Here is a 17,369-nt window from a genome sequence, read left to right as displayed (position 1 = left end):
TGGGGGCTGGGGATCCTGTTACCCCACTCCCTCTCAGACCTGGGTCTCTGGGGTGGGGGAGGCTGGGGAGGGGGCTCTGTCCTCCAGCAGCATCTGGTCTAGGATGTGGCTGGACCTCTGGAGGGATGATGCCAATGCCCCCACCTAGGGGTATAGGGGGGCAATGACGGCCCAAGTAGGGACCTCCCTCACCACTGGGGTCAGGCATAACTTTCTGCAGAGAGAGGCCAGGCTCAGGCCAGGCTTAGGACAAACGGGAGGGAAAAAGCCGGGAAGAAGTTGGGACAGGCAAAGCGACTTGCAAATGCTTGGAGCAGGTTCCCCACTTGCCAGGTGGGTCGAGAGAAGGGAGCTGGGTGTGTGCACCAGGGCCCAAGGAGACCTACAGGACCACCCTCTCTGCCTCCTGGGGTTGGGAGGCCTGGGGTCGGTGGTCACAGGGAGGGATGTTGGGGATGCAGCCTAAGTTTGGGAGACAGAGCAGCTCTTCCACAGGGAGAGGGGGATGCAGGCCATAGGTGCTGGGGAGCCCACACCAGCAGCGGATGGCTCAGCCCCAGGGAAAAGGGGCGGCCTGCAAGGTGGGCCGTTGACGTGGGGGACACAGTACTCAGTTCAGGGGCCTCCGGGTAGGGGGCCCGGCTTGGTGGGGTGGAGTTGGCGAGGCTGGTGGACAGTGACTTGCAGCTGGGAATAGAAGGGCTGCGGTTCGGGCTGCCCAGCATGGGCCCAGCTCCCCGGGGGCGTGGTTCGTGGTTACTAAGGAGGAGCCGGGAGCCCCGCGGGTCTTGGGCTATGACACGCCCCACGGAGTCCAGCTCGGTGAACAGGCGGCCCCGCGCGACCCGGCGGTGCTCCCCTCCCCCGCTCCGCCCTTCCCCCCCAACCCCCGGCCCTCCCCCCGCGGCGGCCNCGGCGCGGAGCAGGCTTTGCCCTCGCGGGGGCCCCGGGCGCGCGCCAAGGGAGTCCCGCTGATCCCGGGTCCCGGGTCCTCGGGGCGCAGGGCCCTCGGGGTGCGTGGCGGGGGCGGCGCCCGGGCCGGCCATGAGCTCTCCGCCGCCCGCCCGCAGGGGCTTCTACCGCCAGGAGGTGACCAAGACGGCTTGGGAGGTGCGCGCCGTGTACCAGGACCTGCAGCCCGTGGGCTCCGGCGCCTACGGCGCGGTGTGGTGAGCGCGGGGTGGCCGGAGGGGTGGCCGGAGGGGTGGCTCGGCCCTCCCGCTGACCAGCGCGTCCCGCAGCTCGGCCGTGGACAGCCGCACGGGCGCCAAGGTGGCCATCAAGAAGCTGTACCGGCCCTTCCAGTCGGAGCTCTTCGCCAAGCGCGCCTACCGCGAGCTGCGCCTGCTCAAGCACATGCGCCACGAGAACGTGAGTTCGAGCTCCCGTCTGTCCCTCCGCAGCTGCACCCCAGGCCCCCTTCCCGCCCCTTCAGGCCCCTCTCCGGAACAGTGCTCAGGCTACCTCCTGAGCCTCCGGGGAATGCTGAGCTAGACACGGGGCAGGCGTCGGTATCTGGGCACTGGGCGCTCAGAGCCTTGGGGTCTCCTGTGGTGAGGGGTTGAGGGAGCTGGGGGGGGGCACTAGGCATAGTGGCCAGCACAGAGACGCCTCCTTCCACGGTGAGGGATGGCAGATCTGGGGCCGCTCCAGGCCTCCCTTGTTTCCGGACCTGCCCATAGCCACCGTGTGTGGCCATTGCTGGCTACTGAGAGCCCTTCTCTCTCCTGGGGGAACTCCTGCTGTTTCTAGATGCTCCTCCCACAGCCCTGAGCTCTGCCTCTCCCACACAAGCCATTCCTGCCTCACCCCTCGTTTGGGCCCTGTCTCAGGGGTGGTGGTCTGGGTACCTAGACCCCGGACTAGTCATGCTCTTGACAGATGGTCTGGCCGCTCCTGGATCATCAGCGCCACCAACCTCCTTCGGGGAAAATGAGTCCCATGTCCACCAGGAAGCTTGTTCCCTCAGTTCCTGGCTGATGCTCACCTTCTTAGCCCTTTGAGTGGGTCCTTCATTCACTCAGACTTTCCATCTCTGCTCTTGGCCCTTCCTGGGTGAAGTCCATTCATGATGGACACCAGCCCGGCCCCGACCTCACCACCTCCTGGTTACACCCAGGCATGCCCAGGCTTGGTTCCCATGGGCCCAGAGGCTGCTACTCAAGGCTTCATCTTCCTCCCCAACCACCCCCACCCCCACCCCACGCACCCCGCCCATCCCCCAAGGTCCCCGGCAATTCCCACGCCTGGCCCAGTCCCCTCCTCTGTGCCATTCCAGTTGAGCTCCTGACCTGCTAGCAGCCAGGTGCCACTGCCTCCGTTCTGCCCTGCACAGAGCTGGGAGGCGCTGCCCATCATAGCCCCCCTTTGTTAGGAAAACACTGAGGCTATAAGAGGCTGCGTGCTGTGGCAGCTCCTGCCCTTCCGCCCTTCCCGCCACGTCAGGCCAGAAGCCACACTGCAGAGCACAGAAGTCTCTATCAGCCTGACAGATCCCCCTTACCCTTGGGGACCCTGTCCTCTTGCCAAGACACTGTCCTGGTGCCCCAGGCCTCACCGGCTTCCAGGCCCCTCACTGAACATCCCTCTGTGTCCCCTTCTCTCTGATGCCCACAACGCTGGCCCTGGTGGCCACAGAGGTCACCTGGTTGTCCCTGCACCTTGTGTCCACTCTTGCCTCGCTCCTGTCTGTCCCTACACAGCAGCAGGGGGACACATGCAGCATCACACCTGTTTAAACCCTTGCTCAACAGCTCTTAGGATCTAGGCCAGACCACCTGGCATGCAGGGGCCTGCTCAGGCTCCCTCTGGCCTCTCCTTGACTACTCCCTGGCTTGGGCCTTGGCCACCTGGCCTTTCTCCCCGTGTTCCTCAAACACTTGAAGTGTCCTCCCTTCCGCCTCGGCCATCGTTCGCATGGCCTCTGCCAGGTGTCCCCCCGCTGGCACATCCACCTGCCCCTCTGGCCACTCTGGGGATCAGCAGGGGCAGCTCTAACTGCTGGCCTGGCTGGGCCTCTCCAATAGAGGCCCGCCTCCCTGATGGACCTGCTGGGTGTTGGCTCTAACCCAGGAGGCTGTCCCACCTTGGTCTCGGGTCTTCAGTGGGTTAAGAGGAGGGGGAGGAAGGGCCAAGGGGCTGGAGCTCCTTGGATGGCTAGGAGCTGACCCAGAGGATCCCTGTGGTCACCGTTCAAAAATAGCCTGTGTCTATGGGCGTGTGTGCCAGGGCTGGGCCGCTCTGCCAGTAGACAGAACCACGCCCCACGGACGGCGGGAGGACATGGGGACAGCTGTAGGGGGCTTTCCTGCCCAGAGCACAGTGCCAGCTTCGGGGTGTACCTGAAGCCCCATGCCCTCCGCTGTGCCCCCATTCCATATGGTACTCCGGCCTCCTCCCCAGGTCATCGGGCTGCTGGACGTGTTCACGCCTGATGAAACCCTGGATGATTTCACAGACTTGTGAGTGCTCTTCTTTGGCGGGCTGTGCAGGGCAAAGGAGCGTCGGGTTGCTCCTGGGTGCTGACTCGGGTTCTGTTGGCCTATGGGCGTCCCTGCAGCCTGGGTCAGGGTCGGGATGCACGCTGCCCACCCTTCCCCACACCACAGTCCATCCCCTGCCCCGGCCCCACCGGACCCATGGGAGTGGCATAGTTGAATGGAGCTGGGCCCCCTCCAGTGCTGGAGGTGTGAGCGTGGGACGGCATCTGTTAGTCGGCAGGGCCCGTGCTCTGCGACCCTGGCATCTTGTGTGGCCTGTAACTAGAGCTGCTGACCTTTGCTGGCAGGCAGGGGAGGGGCAGCAGGGGGCCTGCCTGTGGCTGCCATTCCTGGATTCATCCTGAGGTCGGCCAAGAGCCAGGGGCTGAGCCAGGGACGGGCTGAGGACAGGCTCCTCAGCGTCTGACCTTCCAGAGGTTGAGGACCCGCACAGGCCCCTGTCCTGGCGAGGTGCTAACTGTCTGTCCTCTGTGTCTCTCCCTGCACCTGCCCTGCGTGGTCCTCAGCCGTCCCCACCCCTGCCCACAAGCCCTGCCCTCCTTTTCCTTGCACCCTCTTCTGCCTGTGATCCCGGGTGCTCCCCAGATCCTAGTCTCCACGCGGCCCCGCAGGAAACCCCCACGTGTGGTCCTGAGGCACCTGACGTCCTAGGGTAGGGAGGGCGGACCAGCTGCGAGCGTGCACTGGAGAGGAGGGGGGAGCCCGAGGATCTCCAGGGGCTGAGTGGTGTGACACCTGCTGTCTGCACCCACCGCGGTCCCTCAGTTACCTGGTGATGCCGTTCATGGGGACTGACCTGGGAAAGCTCATGAAGCACGAGAAACTGAGCGAGGACCGAATCCAGTTCCTTGTCTACCAGATGCTGAAGGGGCTGAAGGTGGGAGCGTGTGGGGGCTGCTGCAGGCCGGGCTGGGGCTGGGGTAGGACTGCTGGCCCATGGCTCTGAGGTCCCAGGGAGCTGACTGACGCCGCCCCTCTCTCTGTCCCCGTAGTACATCCACGCTGCTGGCGTCATCCACAGGGTGAGTCCTGGTGGTGCTGGGAGCTTCCTCTGGTGTGCAGGTGTGGGAAGAGCCTGGCCGCTAGGAGCCTTCATAGCTGGCCTGTCAGGGGAGTGTGTGATGCCTGCCCGTGGTGGCTGTGGGGGCCGAGGGACCATTGCCCTTCCTGGAAGGGGCTGGCCGGGGTGGGCTCGTCCCTGAGTGCGCCCCCGATGGGAGGAGCTGCAGGGCCACCTTTCTTCTGCCCCCAGGACCTGAAGCCTGGCAACCTGGCCGTGAATGAGGACTGTGAGCTGAAGGTGTGTGTTGGGTGGGGGCTCTCCCCGTCTGTCCGTCTGCCTGTTGCCCTTGGCCCTCAGGCCCAGGCAGAGGGACCAGACCCCAGCCACCCAGGCCAGGGGAGGCACTGGATGCAGGGGGACATGGGGCACACTCCCATACCTCATTGAGGTGCAGGGAGGGAGGTGTCCCCAGTTCCCCATGCATGAGCCAGTGTGGGGCCAAGGGGGCCTCTCCAGATGTGCTGGCCAGGTCCTGGGGTCAGCAGGGAGTAGAGGAGGGGGGAAGGGAGACCCACTGGGGTGCCTGCTCCTGCGGGTGGTGGAAGGTGAGGTCAGCGGGGCTGGGTGCACTGGCCAAGGGGGGAACTCATGGGGAGGCTTGGGGGGTCTGTGGCCATGACCTCAGGTCCCGGAGGGTTGGCAGGAAGCCCCAGTGTGCCCAGTTCTCCCGGATCACAGGCTGACCCACCTACTCCCTGGGGGTCCCTTCGCCCCACCTTCCTGCTTCTGACTATAGATTCTGGACTTCGGCCTGGCGAGGCAGGCAGACAGCGAAATGACTGGGTATGTGGTGACCCGGTGGTATCGGGCACCCGAGGTCATCTTGAACTGGATGCGCTACACACAGACAGGTGAGAAGCCGCCCAGAGACGCAGAGCCGCCCGGCCCAGCCTCCCAGGCCACACCTGCTGCTTCCGTTTCTTCGTGGAGGTCCGATGGTGGCTCCTCCGTGGGGAGGCTGCTGAGCGGGCGAGGGAGTGGCAGGCTAGACGGCCCCTTGTCTGTGTCCGCCCCATGTGTGTCCCCCCCCCGGGCCCGCAGAGCCCTGATGCAGGGGCTTCTGTCTCAGTGGACGTCTGGTCAGCGGGCTGCATCATGGCGGAGATGATCACGGGGAAGACGCTGTTTAAGGGCAGTGACCGTATCCTACGCTTGTGGGGGGGCAGGCTGGGCCTGGGTGGGGGCTGGGCATGCCGCCCCGGCCAGGTGGGGGTGTGCCCTGCTCTCTGGCCCCGCGCTGTGCTCCTCACCTCGGCACAGACCTGGACCAGCTGAAGGAGATCATGAAGGTGACAGGGACGCCTCCCGCTGACTTTGTGCAGAGGCTGCAGAGTGCGGACGTCAGTTGGGGGCTGGAGGGGGCCTGGAGGGGCTGGGCCTGGGCCTGTGGCTTGGCCCCTTACCCTTTCTTCCGGAACAGGCAAAGAACTACATGGAGGGCCTCCCCGAGTTGGAGAAGAAGGATTTTGCCTCCATCCTGACTAATGCAAGCCCTCTGGGTAGGACTGGACGAGGGGGGAGGGTTGGGTCAGGGCCCGGGAGCCTCCCTGACTGGCGCTCCCCGCAGCTGTGAACCTCCTGGAGAAAATGCTGGTGCTAGATGCAGAGCGGCGGGTGACGGCGGCCGAGGCGCTGACCCACCCCTACTTTGAGTCACTGCGCGACACGGAGGACGAGCCCAAGGCCCAGAAGTACGATGAGTCCTTCGATGATATGGACCGCACGCTGGACGAGTGGAAACGTGAGTGGGGGGCTCTGGGCAGGGCCTGTGGAGGGACCCTGAGAGCCCAGTGCAGGGCGCCAGGGCTCAGAGTCCTGGGTCCCCCTACTTGGGGATGCAGGTCAGGTGAAGAATACAACAGACGGTCAGAGGGCAGTGGGGCTTCTTGGCCAAGTGACCTCTGGCTGGAGCTGAAGAATGAAAGAATGTCCCTGGCAGGGGGTTCAGCACAAACGAGCAGGAGGTGAGCTCTGGAAATTTTGGGAGGCAGCTCCCCGCTCACGGCAGTTGCGAGCACTTAGCCTCTCCCTGCCCTGCCGACCCAGCCCCAGCACTGCCCATCTTCTCCCATGTGCTGGCTGGAGACCTGGGCCATTCTGGAGCCCCTCTGTACCCACTTGTGCCCCAGACCTCCACTGTTACCTCTTGAACTTATCCTTGCCTCTCTTTGCCCTCCCCCCCCTTTAAAAAAAGATTTACTTATTTATTTTAGAGAGGGGGCGGGGAGGGTGCGTGTGTGCACGAGGCAGGGCAGGGCAGAGGGAGGGAGAGGATCTCAAGCAGACCGCTGAGTGTGCAGCCTGACATGGGGTTCAATGTCATGACCCTGAGATCATGACCTGAGCCAAAACCAAGAGGTGGACGCTCAACTGACTGAGCCACCCAGGCTCCCCTCTTTGCCCCTTTCAGGACCCCTCCTACCTGCACTACGGCACAGCCCTCATGTCCTGCCAGCAGGATAAGGCCCACCCCGGGCAGCCTCCTCCACACCCCTTGCCCATCCCTTCTAGTCCCGCTGAGCAGTTCAGACCCGCTGAAACCTGTGCTCGGCACCGCTGGGCTTGGTACTGGCTATTGCCTTATACCAAAGGCCCCTGCCCTCATCTCTCAGGGCCCAGCCAGCACGTGCTGAGCCTCAGGCTGGGCTCAGGGACACCTGCCAGGTCCTTAGGCCCTGTGCTGGAACTGGCTTTGCAGAATGGCAGGCAGTGAGGGCTGGGCTTGGTGTCTTTCTCTTGGTGGCTGCAGGACCAGCCTGGAGGGTGCTGGGAATATCTGAGGAGAGCAGATCCCATCCTGGCTCTGCCTTGGACCTGGGGCCTTGGTGCTGCACCTGGGGGTGGGGGTGGGACGGGACTGGTAGTTCTCTGACCCTGTTCCTTGGCTGCTGGGCTGCTTGATGCTTCTGGCAGGGCCCCACCCTTATTTGTGCTTATAAGTTTGGTTTGGTTTGATGAAAGTTTTCTGTTGCTAAAAGAGATAACATGAAAACCACGGGCCGCAGAATCCGTTCTGTGGTCCCCACCCACACACATGTGGTAAGAGCTGTTGCTTTTACTGCAGACCATGGTGAGCATGTGACCTGTGTGTGGCTGAGCCCCTCATCAGGAGTGCAAACTCTCATCACCTCCTGTTTCCCTGGGAGCAGCCAGCTTCCCACAAACCTCCCCTGTGTGGACTGACCCCTGTGTTAGGATTAGATGAAGGGCCTAGAAGGCACCCGATGGGGCAGGAACACATCAGTGCCCCAGGCGGGGCAAACTACACAGAATGCCTGCTCTAAACACACAGTGTTTCCTGAACTGGGCTTGTACAGGACCAGTGTTCCCCAAACAGGTGCTCCGCGGGCCAGGTGAGCATGGGAACGCTGGGTAGGCTGAGCGGAACCTGTCCCTTTACAAAGTGCTCAGAGGGAAAGCAAGTCAGGCCTTCTCCCTTCCTTTGGGATGGCTTGCTCTGGGCACACATCTCAAGGACCAGGACCACCAGGCGAGGAAGGTAGACGCTGAGGGGGTTTGTGGGAATTCTTCTCATGTAAGTTCTTGTGGATGTTCTGGATCCAGAAACTGGGGTGTGCTCTGGTGGGACCCTGAGGACCTCCACTTGGGCAGACACACTGATTTATATTCTTAGGACACTGTCTGCTCATTACATCAGGCTATGGGGCCAGGGCTTGCCTGGCCACTCCAGGGGCAGTGGGTTTGGGCTGCAGGAACCCCATCAGGGTGGGCAGCTCCTGTGGATGGACACAGGTGGGCTGAGCATGGCTGTAACCTGGGATGAAATCACATGTGTGGGACAGAAGCAGCCTGTCTGGCATCTGTACTCCAGCAATGACTTCTGACCCCGATGTTTTTGGGACCGGATGGGCCCCTAAGTCAGTGGCTGACAGCCTGTGCTCTGCGCCTGGGAGCTCTCCCCTCCCCCACCCTGAGAGGACCCTCATAGGACTCCATGCTGCTTAGGGCAAGTACCGGTGTGCTGGACCCAGTGCTCTTCCCCAGTCACTGGCTTCCACCCTCGGTGTGAGTCCTAGGAGGTGATTCTGAAGGGTGATGAGGCACCCTTCTCCCATGATGGTCATCTCTCTCACCCCGACCCAGGTGTCACATATAAAGAAGTGCTCAGCTTCAAGCCTCCCCTGCAGTTGGGGACCAAGGTCTCCAAGGAGACGGCTCTGTGAAGACCCCTGGGCCCCCAGAGTGGTGGTGAGGACGCCTTGGGGATCCTGACTGGGGCTTCTACTTGGAAGGGGGATCCTAATTATCACTGTGACTTTGGCTGGAGCTTACTTACATCCCGGGAGACCTCTGGTTCCATGGACTCCCCCTCCCCCAAGCCTGTTACCCCGCTCTCAAGACCCCACCTCAGCCTAACCTTGGGGGAGCATCTGGACCTCCGGGACAGGATGTCAACCTGACCGGGGACTGGCCTCCGACTTCCTGAGCATTGGTCCCCTCCCCCAGGTGCAACAAGAAGGCTCAGAGCCTGTGGGGGGGGGGCGGTGAAGCTTGGGGTCCAGGCCTGGCCTCTGACCCTGCCTGCTCCAGCCCCTGCTGAAGCCCAGTTCATATAGCTGAGAGTGGACAGGGAGGGCGCAGAGCGCCTACTCAGGGATGTCTCTCCTGGGGGCGTTGGTGTGGACTGTCCTGCACCCCCAGCCCAGAATGTGCTATGCCCACATGGCTGGAAGGAAATAAACCCTTTTGTAGAGATCCCACTCTGGCTTTCCTAATTCTCAGGCTGGATCTCCACCTCTAGGCCCCGAGCCTCAGCCCCTGCTCAGCAGCTGGGCCTGGGCACCCCCTTCCTCCCATGTCTACAGTGAGCCCAGAGCCTGAAGGCCCTGCACTAGGGATGGGCCCGCGCCCTCTTGTGGACCGACCTTCCTTTAATGGCTTAAACTCTGGAGCCAGACCCCAGGCAGGGCCTGAGGAGGACGGGGGTGAGGGGCCGACCTGGGGTTCAGTCCCAGCTGTCTGAGCTCCCTGCATTCTCCAAGGCCGGGTTCCTGGCGAGGAGGGGTCACGCTTGGAACTTTGAGACACCTGTGGCACAGCGCACGAACGGGTTCTGTCGTTCCAAACCGACTGTCCCTCTGCCGGCCACACCCCACCGCCAACGGCGAGCCCGCACCGCCCTCTGCCAGCCATTGGACGTCTCCGAGAGCTGACAGCTGGGTCGGGGGCCACTCTGGGGCTCTTGCGTCTGCCCTGGCTCCTCCCACCTGTCCCCACGGCAGGTGCGCCGAAAGCGGGGCCAGGCTGTCCCCTTCTTCCAGCCTGGAGGTCGGCTGCATACGCGAACAGCCGACCCAGCCAAGCATGGTCAGACAGGTTGCCAAAGTGGACACCGGCCTTCTCTGCTTGGGAGTCTCCGATGCCTCTGGGACCAACGCTTGCCAGGACCCTCAGCTCGGAGCGATCCGGGAGGCGCTGTCCACCACAGGCCGCGCCCTGAAGCCACGTGGCCCAGAATGGCCACTTAGAGCACGCCACTCCATAGCCGCTGTGATTGGCTCAGGGGCGGGCACCTGACTCAAAATGAGCCAATCGGAGTCTTCCCAGAGCCTCGGTAGCGCGCCCGCAGCCGGCGCTGGCAGGTGCCTTGGTCAGGGCCGTGGGGAGCCGTGGCGGGGGGGGTCGCGGGCTGCAGGGGTAGGACCCAGTCGGGGCCGCCGGCTGTATTCTTCCCGCCGTAGAGGTCGTTCCTGCACTTCTGGAGCGCCGAGGAAGGGGATTAGTGGCACTCTAGCCCTTGGGCCGCGCTTCCAAGACCCCAAGTCCCGAGGACCTGCGCTCCCGGCCCCGCCTTCTAACAAGCCCGCCCTTCCTCACGCCCGGCCTCCCCACGGCCCGTCCCCCTCTGAATACCGCTTCCGGGACCCCAGGGCCCCGCCTCCACAAGGCCCGCCCCCAGGCCCGGTGGGCAGAGCCCCTGGGTTTCAGTCCTTCGGCTCCCGCGTGCCTCCTCTCTCCGGCCATCTTGTTCTGTGGCTGTGGCCGCGCTGCTTCCTTTGCTGGCCTCCTTCATTCCTTCTATCCTTCCGTCCGTCCTGGCCCAGACCTCCCTCTGTTCGCCTTTCCCGCCGCTCGGCCTCCTGCCCTGCCTCGCTCTCACGCTTCCGCGCCCCCTGTGCATTTCCTCTGCCACTACCCCGACCCTCCGACTCGTCGGCTCTTCGGCCAGGGTCTTTCTGGAGCTTCAATCGGGCCCTGCCACTACCTTCTTACACCTCGACGCACCCCAGGCAGGGGCTCTCCTGCCTGCAGCCTTGTTCCTGCGGGCCCCCGGCCTCGCCCCCTCACTCGCAGCTGTTCCTCGAGTCCTGGCTAGGATGGATCCCTGGGCAGCGCCGGATCTGATGGGCTGCGGCCGTGTCTGACGCTCTGGCCTGCGCGGTCAGCGTGGGTCTGGGGAAGATTTGGGGCGGACGGAGACACTCAGTGGTGCCGCCGTGACAGTCCGCGGGGTGCGCGGCACACTGGCCCTGGGTCCCCCCACCAGCCCCCTCGCACACCCGTCCACTCCCACTCCCGCCTGTTCCCACACCCGCCTCCGGCTCGGGGCTGGAGGGGGAGGTGGAGCTCCGGCTGGAGAGCGGAGGGGGAAAGGACTGGACCGCGCAGAGGAGCCCCGGGGCCCAGGCGTCTGGCCCGCCGCGCTCCTGTCAGGCTGCGCTTGGGGGCGGGGTTTTGGGCGGCAGGGGCCGGGCCGTGCCGGGTCGGAGTCTGAGAAAGCCGAAAACCTGTGCCCGGGAGCCACCCTGTCGACTCCGACCGCGGCCTGCGACCTCCTTCCGTGCCTGGATTCTGCGTGTTCGTGCCCAGGCTCCGTGAGCACCGTCCCAGCTGTGGCCCAGGGGTTGAGCTGCTCCCCGGGACTGCAAGGAGGGAACAGGCAGTGCACCCACCCCCAGGGGCGTCTAGGCCATGAGGACGGCACTCGTGTACCATGGGGAAATGACAGCCGCCCGGCTGCTCTGGGAAGAGTAAGTGTGACCTGGTAGAGGGGGGAGGATGGAGAGGGGGCTCTGGACGCTGAGCGCTGTGTCCACGCAGCCCTGAGTGTGAGATCGAGCGTCCTGAGCGCCTGACTGCAGCCCTGGAGCGCCTGCAGCAGGAGGGCTTGGAGCGGAGGTGTCTACAGTTGGCAGCTCGAGAGGCCTCCGAGGCAGAGCTGGGCCTGGTACACAGGTCAGACCCTGGGGAGCCACATGCCACAAAGGAGGCCACCTGGGACGTGGGGCTGCCCAGCCTGCCCGCATCTTGAAAACAGAGCGTGTCCCCTACCCGCCGGTTTCACCACTGGGTGGGTGGGGGAGGAAACAGTGAGGGGGGCGGTCCCACCAGCGTCCGGTCCCTCCTTCTCCTTCCCGCTCCTGCTGGTGATCCTGCCGTGCCTCTCCCCTCTGCAGCCCAGAGTACGTGTCCCTGCTGCGAGGAACCTCGGCCTTGGGCACCGAGGAGCTACGGGCGCTGTCTGGACAGTACGATGCTGTCTACTTCCATCCGGTGCGTCGGGACACACCCCCACCCAATCGCACTGGCCAGTATCCCTGCGTTCAAGAACGTGCACATGCCTTGCATTCCCTACCTGCTGCTGCTGCTGGGACCTGCAGCTGGGCACAGGCCTGGGCAGAGCCTGTGGTGTAGTGGGTGGGGCTCATCGGCACCCCTGCCCCCACAGAGCACCTTCCACTGTGCCCGGCTGGCCGCGGGAGCTGCGCTGCAGCTGGTGGATGCCGTGCTGACAGGAGCCGCGCACAACGGGCTTGCCCTGGTGAGGTGAGGGCTGTCCTCTTCCTAGGCTACCGCCCCTGTGGGTGGCCCTGAGGGGGCACAGGACGGCCCTGATGTGTCCGTTTCCACCTGCAGACCTCCTGGGCACCACAGCCAGAGGGCTGCTGCCAGTGGGTTCTGTGTGTTCAACAACGTGGCCTTGGCAGCCAAACATGCCCAGCAGAGACATGGTCTGCACAGGTGTGTCCTGGGCCACTGCGGGGCGGGGGCCCAGGCCAGATGGGAAGTGGTGCAGTGGGCTGCTGAGAGGCCCCATTCAGTCCTTTCCCTCCTGGGGTGGGCTCCCCAGGTGGGAAGCCCTGCCCCTCAGTGACCTCTGCACTACCTGTCCGCAGGATCCTCATTGTCGACTGGGATGTCCACCATGGTCAGGGCACCCAGTATATCTTTGAGGATGACCCCAGGTGAGCTGGGGTCACCAGCCTTCCCTGCGACCCCCTGCTGGGAGCCGTGGGGCTGAGGTCCTGACCCTTGAGCTCCGAGTTTTGATCTTGGCTGGTTGTCCGCAGTGTTCTTTACTTCTCCTGGCACCGGTATGAGCATGGTCGCTTTTGGCCATATCTTCGGGAGTCGGATGCAGATGCCATTGGGAGGGGGCAGGGCCGTGGCTTCACTGTCAACCTGCCCTGGAACCAGGTGCTTACCCCTCCCCCAGGCCTCATCGCCTGCCCCACACCCCCAGGCCTCCACATAGTCCAGGGCATCCTTCCAGGGTCACCCCCAGAGCCTGGGCCCCAGGGGTAAAGACCCCACAGCCCCCCCCCCCCACAGGGCCCAACTCTGATGCCCGGTGGCCACAGGTTGGGATGGGAAATGCTGACTACATGGCGGCCTTCCTGCATGTGCTGCTCCCTGTGGCCTTTGAGGTAACTGCATGGGGGGCAGGCACGGTGTTGGTGGGAGAAGCATGGGAGGGGGATTCTGTGCCCAGGGTTCCCCCCTCCCCCTACCCCCCTGGAGCAGAACAGAGCCCTGTGGGTGGGGAGCACTCTCTGGAGGGGCCTCCTTCACCCCTGCTCCAGGCTCTCTCTTGCCCGTCTCCACCTGTGCACAGTTTGACCCTGAGCTGGTGCTCATCTCAGCAGGATTTGACTCAGCGATTGGGGATCCCGAGGTGAGGGCCTGGCCTGGCTGGGGAGGGCTTCTGGGGTCCCGGGCCAGGCCCCCTTCACACTTGGCTCTGGTTCCAGGGGCAGATGCAGGCCACGCCCGAATGCTTTGCCCACCTCACGCAGCTGCTGCAGGGGCTGGCCGGCGGCCGCGTCTGTGCTGTGCTGGAGGTGACTGTGGCAGCAGGGAGGGCTCACCGGCCAGGTGTGGAGGTGCAGTCGGAGGGGGCCTGCTGTGTAGGGTGGGGCGTCCTGTCTGGGATGGTGGCGCCCCACCCCACTGCCAGCCCTGTCTAGTCGCATGTCTGCCCTGTCCCTGCTCCCAGGGAGGCTACCACCTGGAGTCGCTGTCCCAGTCGGTGTGCATGGTGGTGAAGGCGCTGCTGGGTGACCCTGCCCCGCCCCTGTCGGGGCCCATGGTGCCTCAGCACAGGTACGGGGGCAGGAGGCTGGGAAGGGCTGGGGGTTTGCGGCCAGGCCTTACTGCTCCTGCTTCTCCCTACAGTGCCCTGGAGTCCATCCAGAGTGCCCGGGCAGCCCAGGCCCCTCACTGGACTAGCCTTCGGCAGCAAGGTCAGTGTGGCCCAAGCTGGGCGGCAGGGTCAGGCTCCCATGCAGTGGCTTTGACTCTGAGCCATCCCCTAGGGTCGGCCCCCATACTGAGCTCCAGCACCTGGTCCCCAGAGGAGAGACCATCACCTGTGTCGCCTGGAGGACCCAAGTTCGAGGCAGCAGAGGCCCAGACCTCGGCTGTACTGAGTTCCCTCCTGGACCAGCTGCACCTCCACCCCACACCCCCTGTCCGCACGGCTGTTGCCCTGACTGCGCTGGATGCCGCCCTTGTCCTACCCCCCGAAGTCCTCCTTCAAGAGGGGTCAGCCCCACAGGAGGAGACACAGGCCTGGGCCAGGTGGGCAGAGAGGGCCTGGGGAGAGGGGTGGGGCTAGTGTGCGTGTGCACTATGCTATCTGTGTCACTTTCTGTCCACGTGTCCCTCTGGTTTCCCATCGCAGGCTACACAAGGCCCTGGCCCAGGACACGGCTTTCATTGCACTTGGAAAGGTCCTGCATCTATTGAATGGGATCCTGGATGGACAGGTGGGGGCACCTGGGATGGGCCGGGGGTGGCCATGGAGCTGGGGGCAGGGCCCAGGACCTGCCTACAACAGATGGCCTGTCCACGGGAGGGCTGGGTGGTGCAGAACCACAGGGACCCTTTCTAGAACAGCTCTTAGGGACGGGGTCACAAGTTCAGGCTCACGCAGTCCTCTCAAGTAAGTACTCTCTGACAGTGAGGTTGCAGGTGATGATTTAAAGTGTAGTTTTAAGCATCTTATTTCCAAAGTGGAGGAGTTTGGGCTCAGGCGGTACAGATGGCAGCTCCGTAGACAGGCCCGAGAAGGGCCAGATGGCCCTCTGTGCCTGGTTGAGGGTTGCCCCCCACAGGTGAGCAGTGGCATCGCAACGACCCCAGCTATAGCCGTCACCCTGGAGGTGGCCATCTTGCACGGCTTGTCCCACAGAGCCCAGAGGTGAGCCTCACCCGCCAGCCGAGCCTTCAGGGCACAGCTCGTGGGCACCCCTGCCCTGGCCGGGCACGCCGCTCCTGCTTCCACCCCATGGGGAGGGCTCTGGGAATGGATTCCTGGCTGGGTGAGTGCAGCCCGTCCTGGGGCCACCTCTTCCTCTAGGGTGCTGTGTGTGGCCGTGGGACATCTGGATCGGCCCCCAGACCTTGCCAGTGATGGGTAGGACACTTGGGTCGTGTGTGCATCCAGTCCTGCGTGTGGGTGGGCTTGTCATCCTGGGTCCCCATGGGGGAGGGTGGGCAGGGCCTTCCACAGCTGGAGTTCGGCAGAGGAGCTTCTGGGAGGGTCTCCAGCACGGCTGCCCCCAAGCTCTCCTGCCCCTCCCCTTCTGCTGTCTGGGCTCTGGAGGGTGAGCCGCATCTCACAGCCCTGCATGTGTGTCCATGTGCTCACTCTTTCCTGGAAGAAGGACTTTGTGGCTGAACATCAGAGGCAAAGAAGCGGCTGCCCTGTCCACGTTCCACGTGTCTGTGCCACTGCCAGGGGTGAGTGGTGGGGTCACGGGGTGGGGCGGCTGCTGCTCATTGGCATCCTCAGGGGGGGCCAGCTCCTGGCCTTCATTTGCCCTTCCTGACTTCCTGATGGGACTGTGGGAGGTAGGGTGACCCCTGGCTGAGGCGCTGGAGCTATGCTGCTGTCCTTTCCACAGACAACAGGTGGGTTCTTAAGCTGCATCCTGGCCCTTGTGCTGCCCCTGGCCTATGGCTTCCAGCCTGACTTGGTGCTGGTGGTGCTGGGACCAGCCCATGGCCTCCAGGACCCCCAAGCTGCACTCCTGGCTGCTCTCCTACGGGGGCCAGCAGGGGGCCGAGTCTTGGTCCTAGTGGAGCAGGTGAGTTGGGCAGGGTGGACATGCTGTGGGTGGGAGGTGGGAGGTGGGGAGAGACCAGTGACTTGCTTTTTCCACCTCTACTCCTGGCCCAGGAATCCCCATCCCAGCTTGTGGGGGTCCTGGCCCGGGTGTTGCATGGAGAGGCACCCCCCAGCCTGGGTCCCTTCTCCATGGCCTCCCCAGAGGACCTGCAGGCCCTGATACACTTGAGAGGGCAGTTGGAAGCACAGTGGAAGATGCTGCAGGTGGCTGGTGAGGCTGGGGACAGGGCTGAGGCTGAATGCAGGGAGTGTGGGGGGACAGTCCTGCCATAGAGCTCTGTGGGGAGAGGGGCTCACGTCTCCGGGAGTGAGGTGCTGTCCTGAACCAGCTCATTGCAGTGACAAACTCACTGTACATTTCTTCCAGCTCCTTCTTGAGTGCCGTGACCTGGTTGCTTGAAATTGGCCAGGATGGAAGTCTGCACCTCAGAAATGACAATACAAGCTAGTCCCCCAGAGCCAGTTATGAAACATTCGCCAGTACACCACTGTCTGAGGCCTTTGTGCAGAGGGCCAGGCTACAGAGCTGTCCAGGGCACTGGCTCAGGGGCACTCTGTCCACGGCAGTGACCTGGAGCCCCCCTCCAGTAGCCTGCCTCTGCATGGATGGCCCCATCTTCATTTCCTACACTTCTGTTAACTTTAAAATAAAAGTTATTTTACCAGCAAAAATGGGTTTATTCAGGAATAGCAGAGAATTGCAGCTTGGGACAAGTGGACTATGGCAAAACCAAAGGCAAGTCCAGCAAGCAGAGGAACGTCATTTTATGGAAAAGCAGGAAGAAGCCGGGAGGGCTTGTTCTATATGAATACCCAATGGAGAAAAGCAAGAGTTCAGGATGGTGATGATTTTCTGATGATTCTTTGCTGTTGATTCTTCCCTCTCATGTACGAAGAAGAAAAGAGGAAATCGACGATTAGGATGTCTAGGGGCACGGGACTTTATTAGGCTTTTCTTTAAAGTCCCCTAAACTATGTCTTTCTGATCTTTCCAAATAATAGGGTCAGGTCTGAATTTTCAGCAAAGCACGTAGAGGCTGAGCTGTAAGAGAAGTTTGGGATCCAGCTGTGACAGTAGCCAGCCAGTCCCAGAAAGCCTTGTAACTGGTACTTAGTTGTACGTTTGGGGGAGTTCAGGATGCCTTGAAGTCTACCTGGATCCAAATGTCGTCGTTGTTCTGAAATTAGGCGCCCTAAGTATTGTTACTGAGCTTAAGTAAACTGCAATTTTTCTTTGGAGCTTTTATGTCCTATTAAAGCTAAAAGTTTTAACAGGTGGATGCTTCCTCCTGTGAAGAGGTTGGAGAAGGGGCACAGAAGAGCACATCATCTATATATTGTAACAAAGAGTAGCCTGCAGAAAACTTTGTAGCATCTGATTCAGCTTCTGAGGTTCGTGAACAGTGAGAAGGGCTCTGGAACCCTAGGCCAT

General features: G+C 63.0%; 2 protein-coding genes across 6 annotated transcripts; both read left to right on the top strand.

Moving 5' to 3' along the window:
* The first annotated feature begins 910 nt into the window (after nucleotides 1-910).
* MAPK12 (mitogen-activated protein kinase 12) lies at nucleotides 911-9,691 on the top strand. Its single transcript, XM_034644266.1, has 12 exons — nucleotides 911-1,169; nucleotides 1,242-1,371; nucleotides 3,403-3,461; nucleotides 4,266-4,377; nucleotides 4,493-4,522; nucleotides 4,753-4,800; nucleotides 5,300-5,414; nucleotides 5,633-5,704; nucleotides 5,824-5,903; nucleotides 5,984-6,062; nucleotides 6,131-6,304; nucleotides 8,668-9,691. Exons 1-12 carry the CDS (start codon nucleotides 1,045-1,047, stop codon nucleotides 8,745-8,747), a joined length of 1,104 nt encoding a protein of 367 aa, XP_034500157.1. The 5' UTR covers nucleotides 911-1,044; the 3' UTR covers nucleotides 8,748-9,691.
* Nucleotides 9,692-9,767: 76 nt separating this feature from the next.
* HDAC10 (histone deacetylase 10) lies at nucleotides 9,768-16,609 on the top strand. 5 transcript variants are annotated; one of them, XM_034644263.1, is made up of 20 exons: nucleotides 9,768-11,555; nucleotides 11,626-11,760; nucleotides 11,982-12,078; nucleotides 12,254-12,351; nucleotides 12,442-12,546; nucleotides 12,702-12,770; nucleotides 12,876-13,002; nucleotides 13,167-13,232; nucleotides 13,421-13,480; nucleotides 13,557-13,646; nucleotides 13,802-13,908; nucleotides 13,981-14,048; nucleotides 14,160-14,385; nucleotides 14,489-14,573; nucleotides 14,922-15,007; nucleotides 15,167-15,223; nucleotides 15,471-15,549; nucleotides 15,714-15,896; nucleotides 15,989-16,148; nucleotides 16,305-16,609. In XM_034644263.1, the coding sequence occupies exons 1-20, from the start codon at nucleotides 11,497-11,499 to the stop codon at nucleotides 16,313-16,315; spliced, it is 1,968 nt and encodes a 655-aa protein (XP_034500154.1). In that variant the 5' UTR covers nucleotides 9,768-11,496; the 3' UTR covers nucleotides 16,316-16,609. The 5 variants fall into 5 exon arrangements, with proteins under 5 accessions (XP_034500154.1, XP_034500156.1, XP_034500155.1 ...); XM_034644262.1 differs by having other exon boundaries at nucleotides 9,771-11,555; nucleotides 14,121-14,385; nucleotides 15,474-15,549; XM_011222350.3 differs by having other exon boundaries at nucleotides 9,771-11,555; nucleotides 14,121-14,385.
* The last annotated feature ends 760 nt before the right edge of the window (nucleotides 16,610-17,369 follow it).

The sequence above is a fragment of the Ailuropoda melanoleuca genome, chromosome 15 (assembly GCF_002007445.2).
Source record: "Ailuropoda melanoleuca isolate Jingjing chromosome 15, ASM200744v2, whole genome shotgun sequence".
NCBI classification, from domain to species: Eukaryota; Metazoa; Chordata; class Mammalia; order Carnivora; family Ursidae; genus Ailuropoda; species Ailuropoda melanoleuca.
The sequence above is the reverse complement of the archived record's forward strand: the minus strand, read 5'-3'. Positions and strand labels throughout refer to the sequence as shown.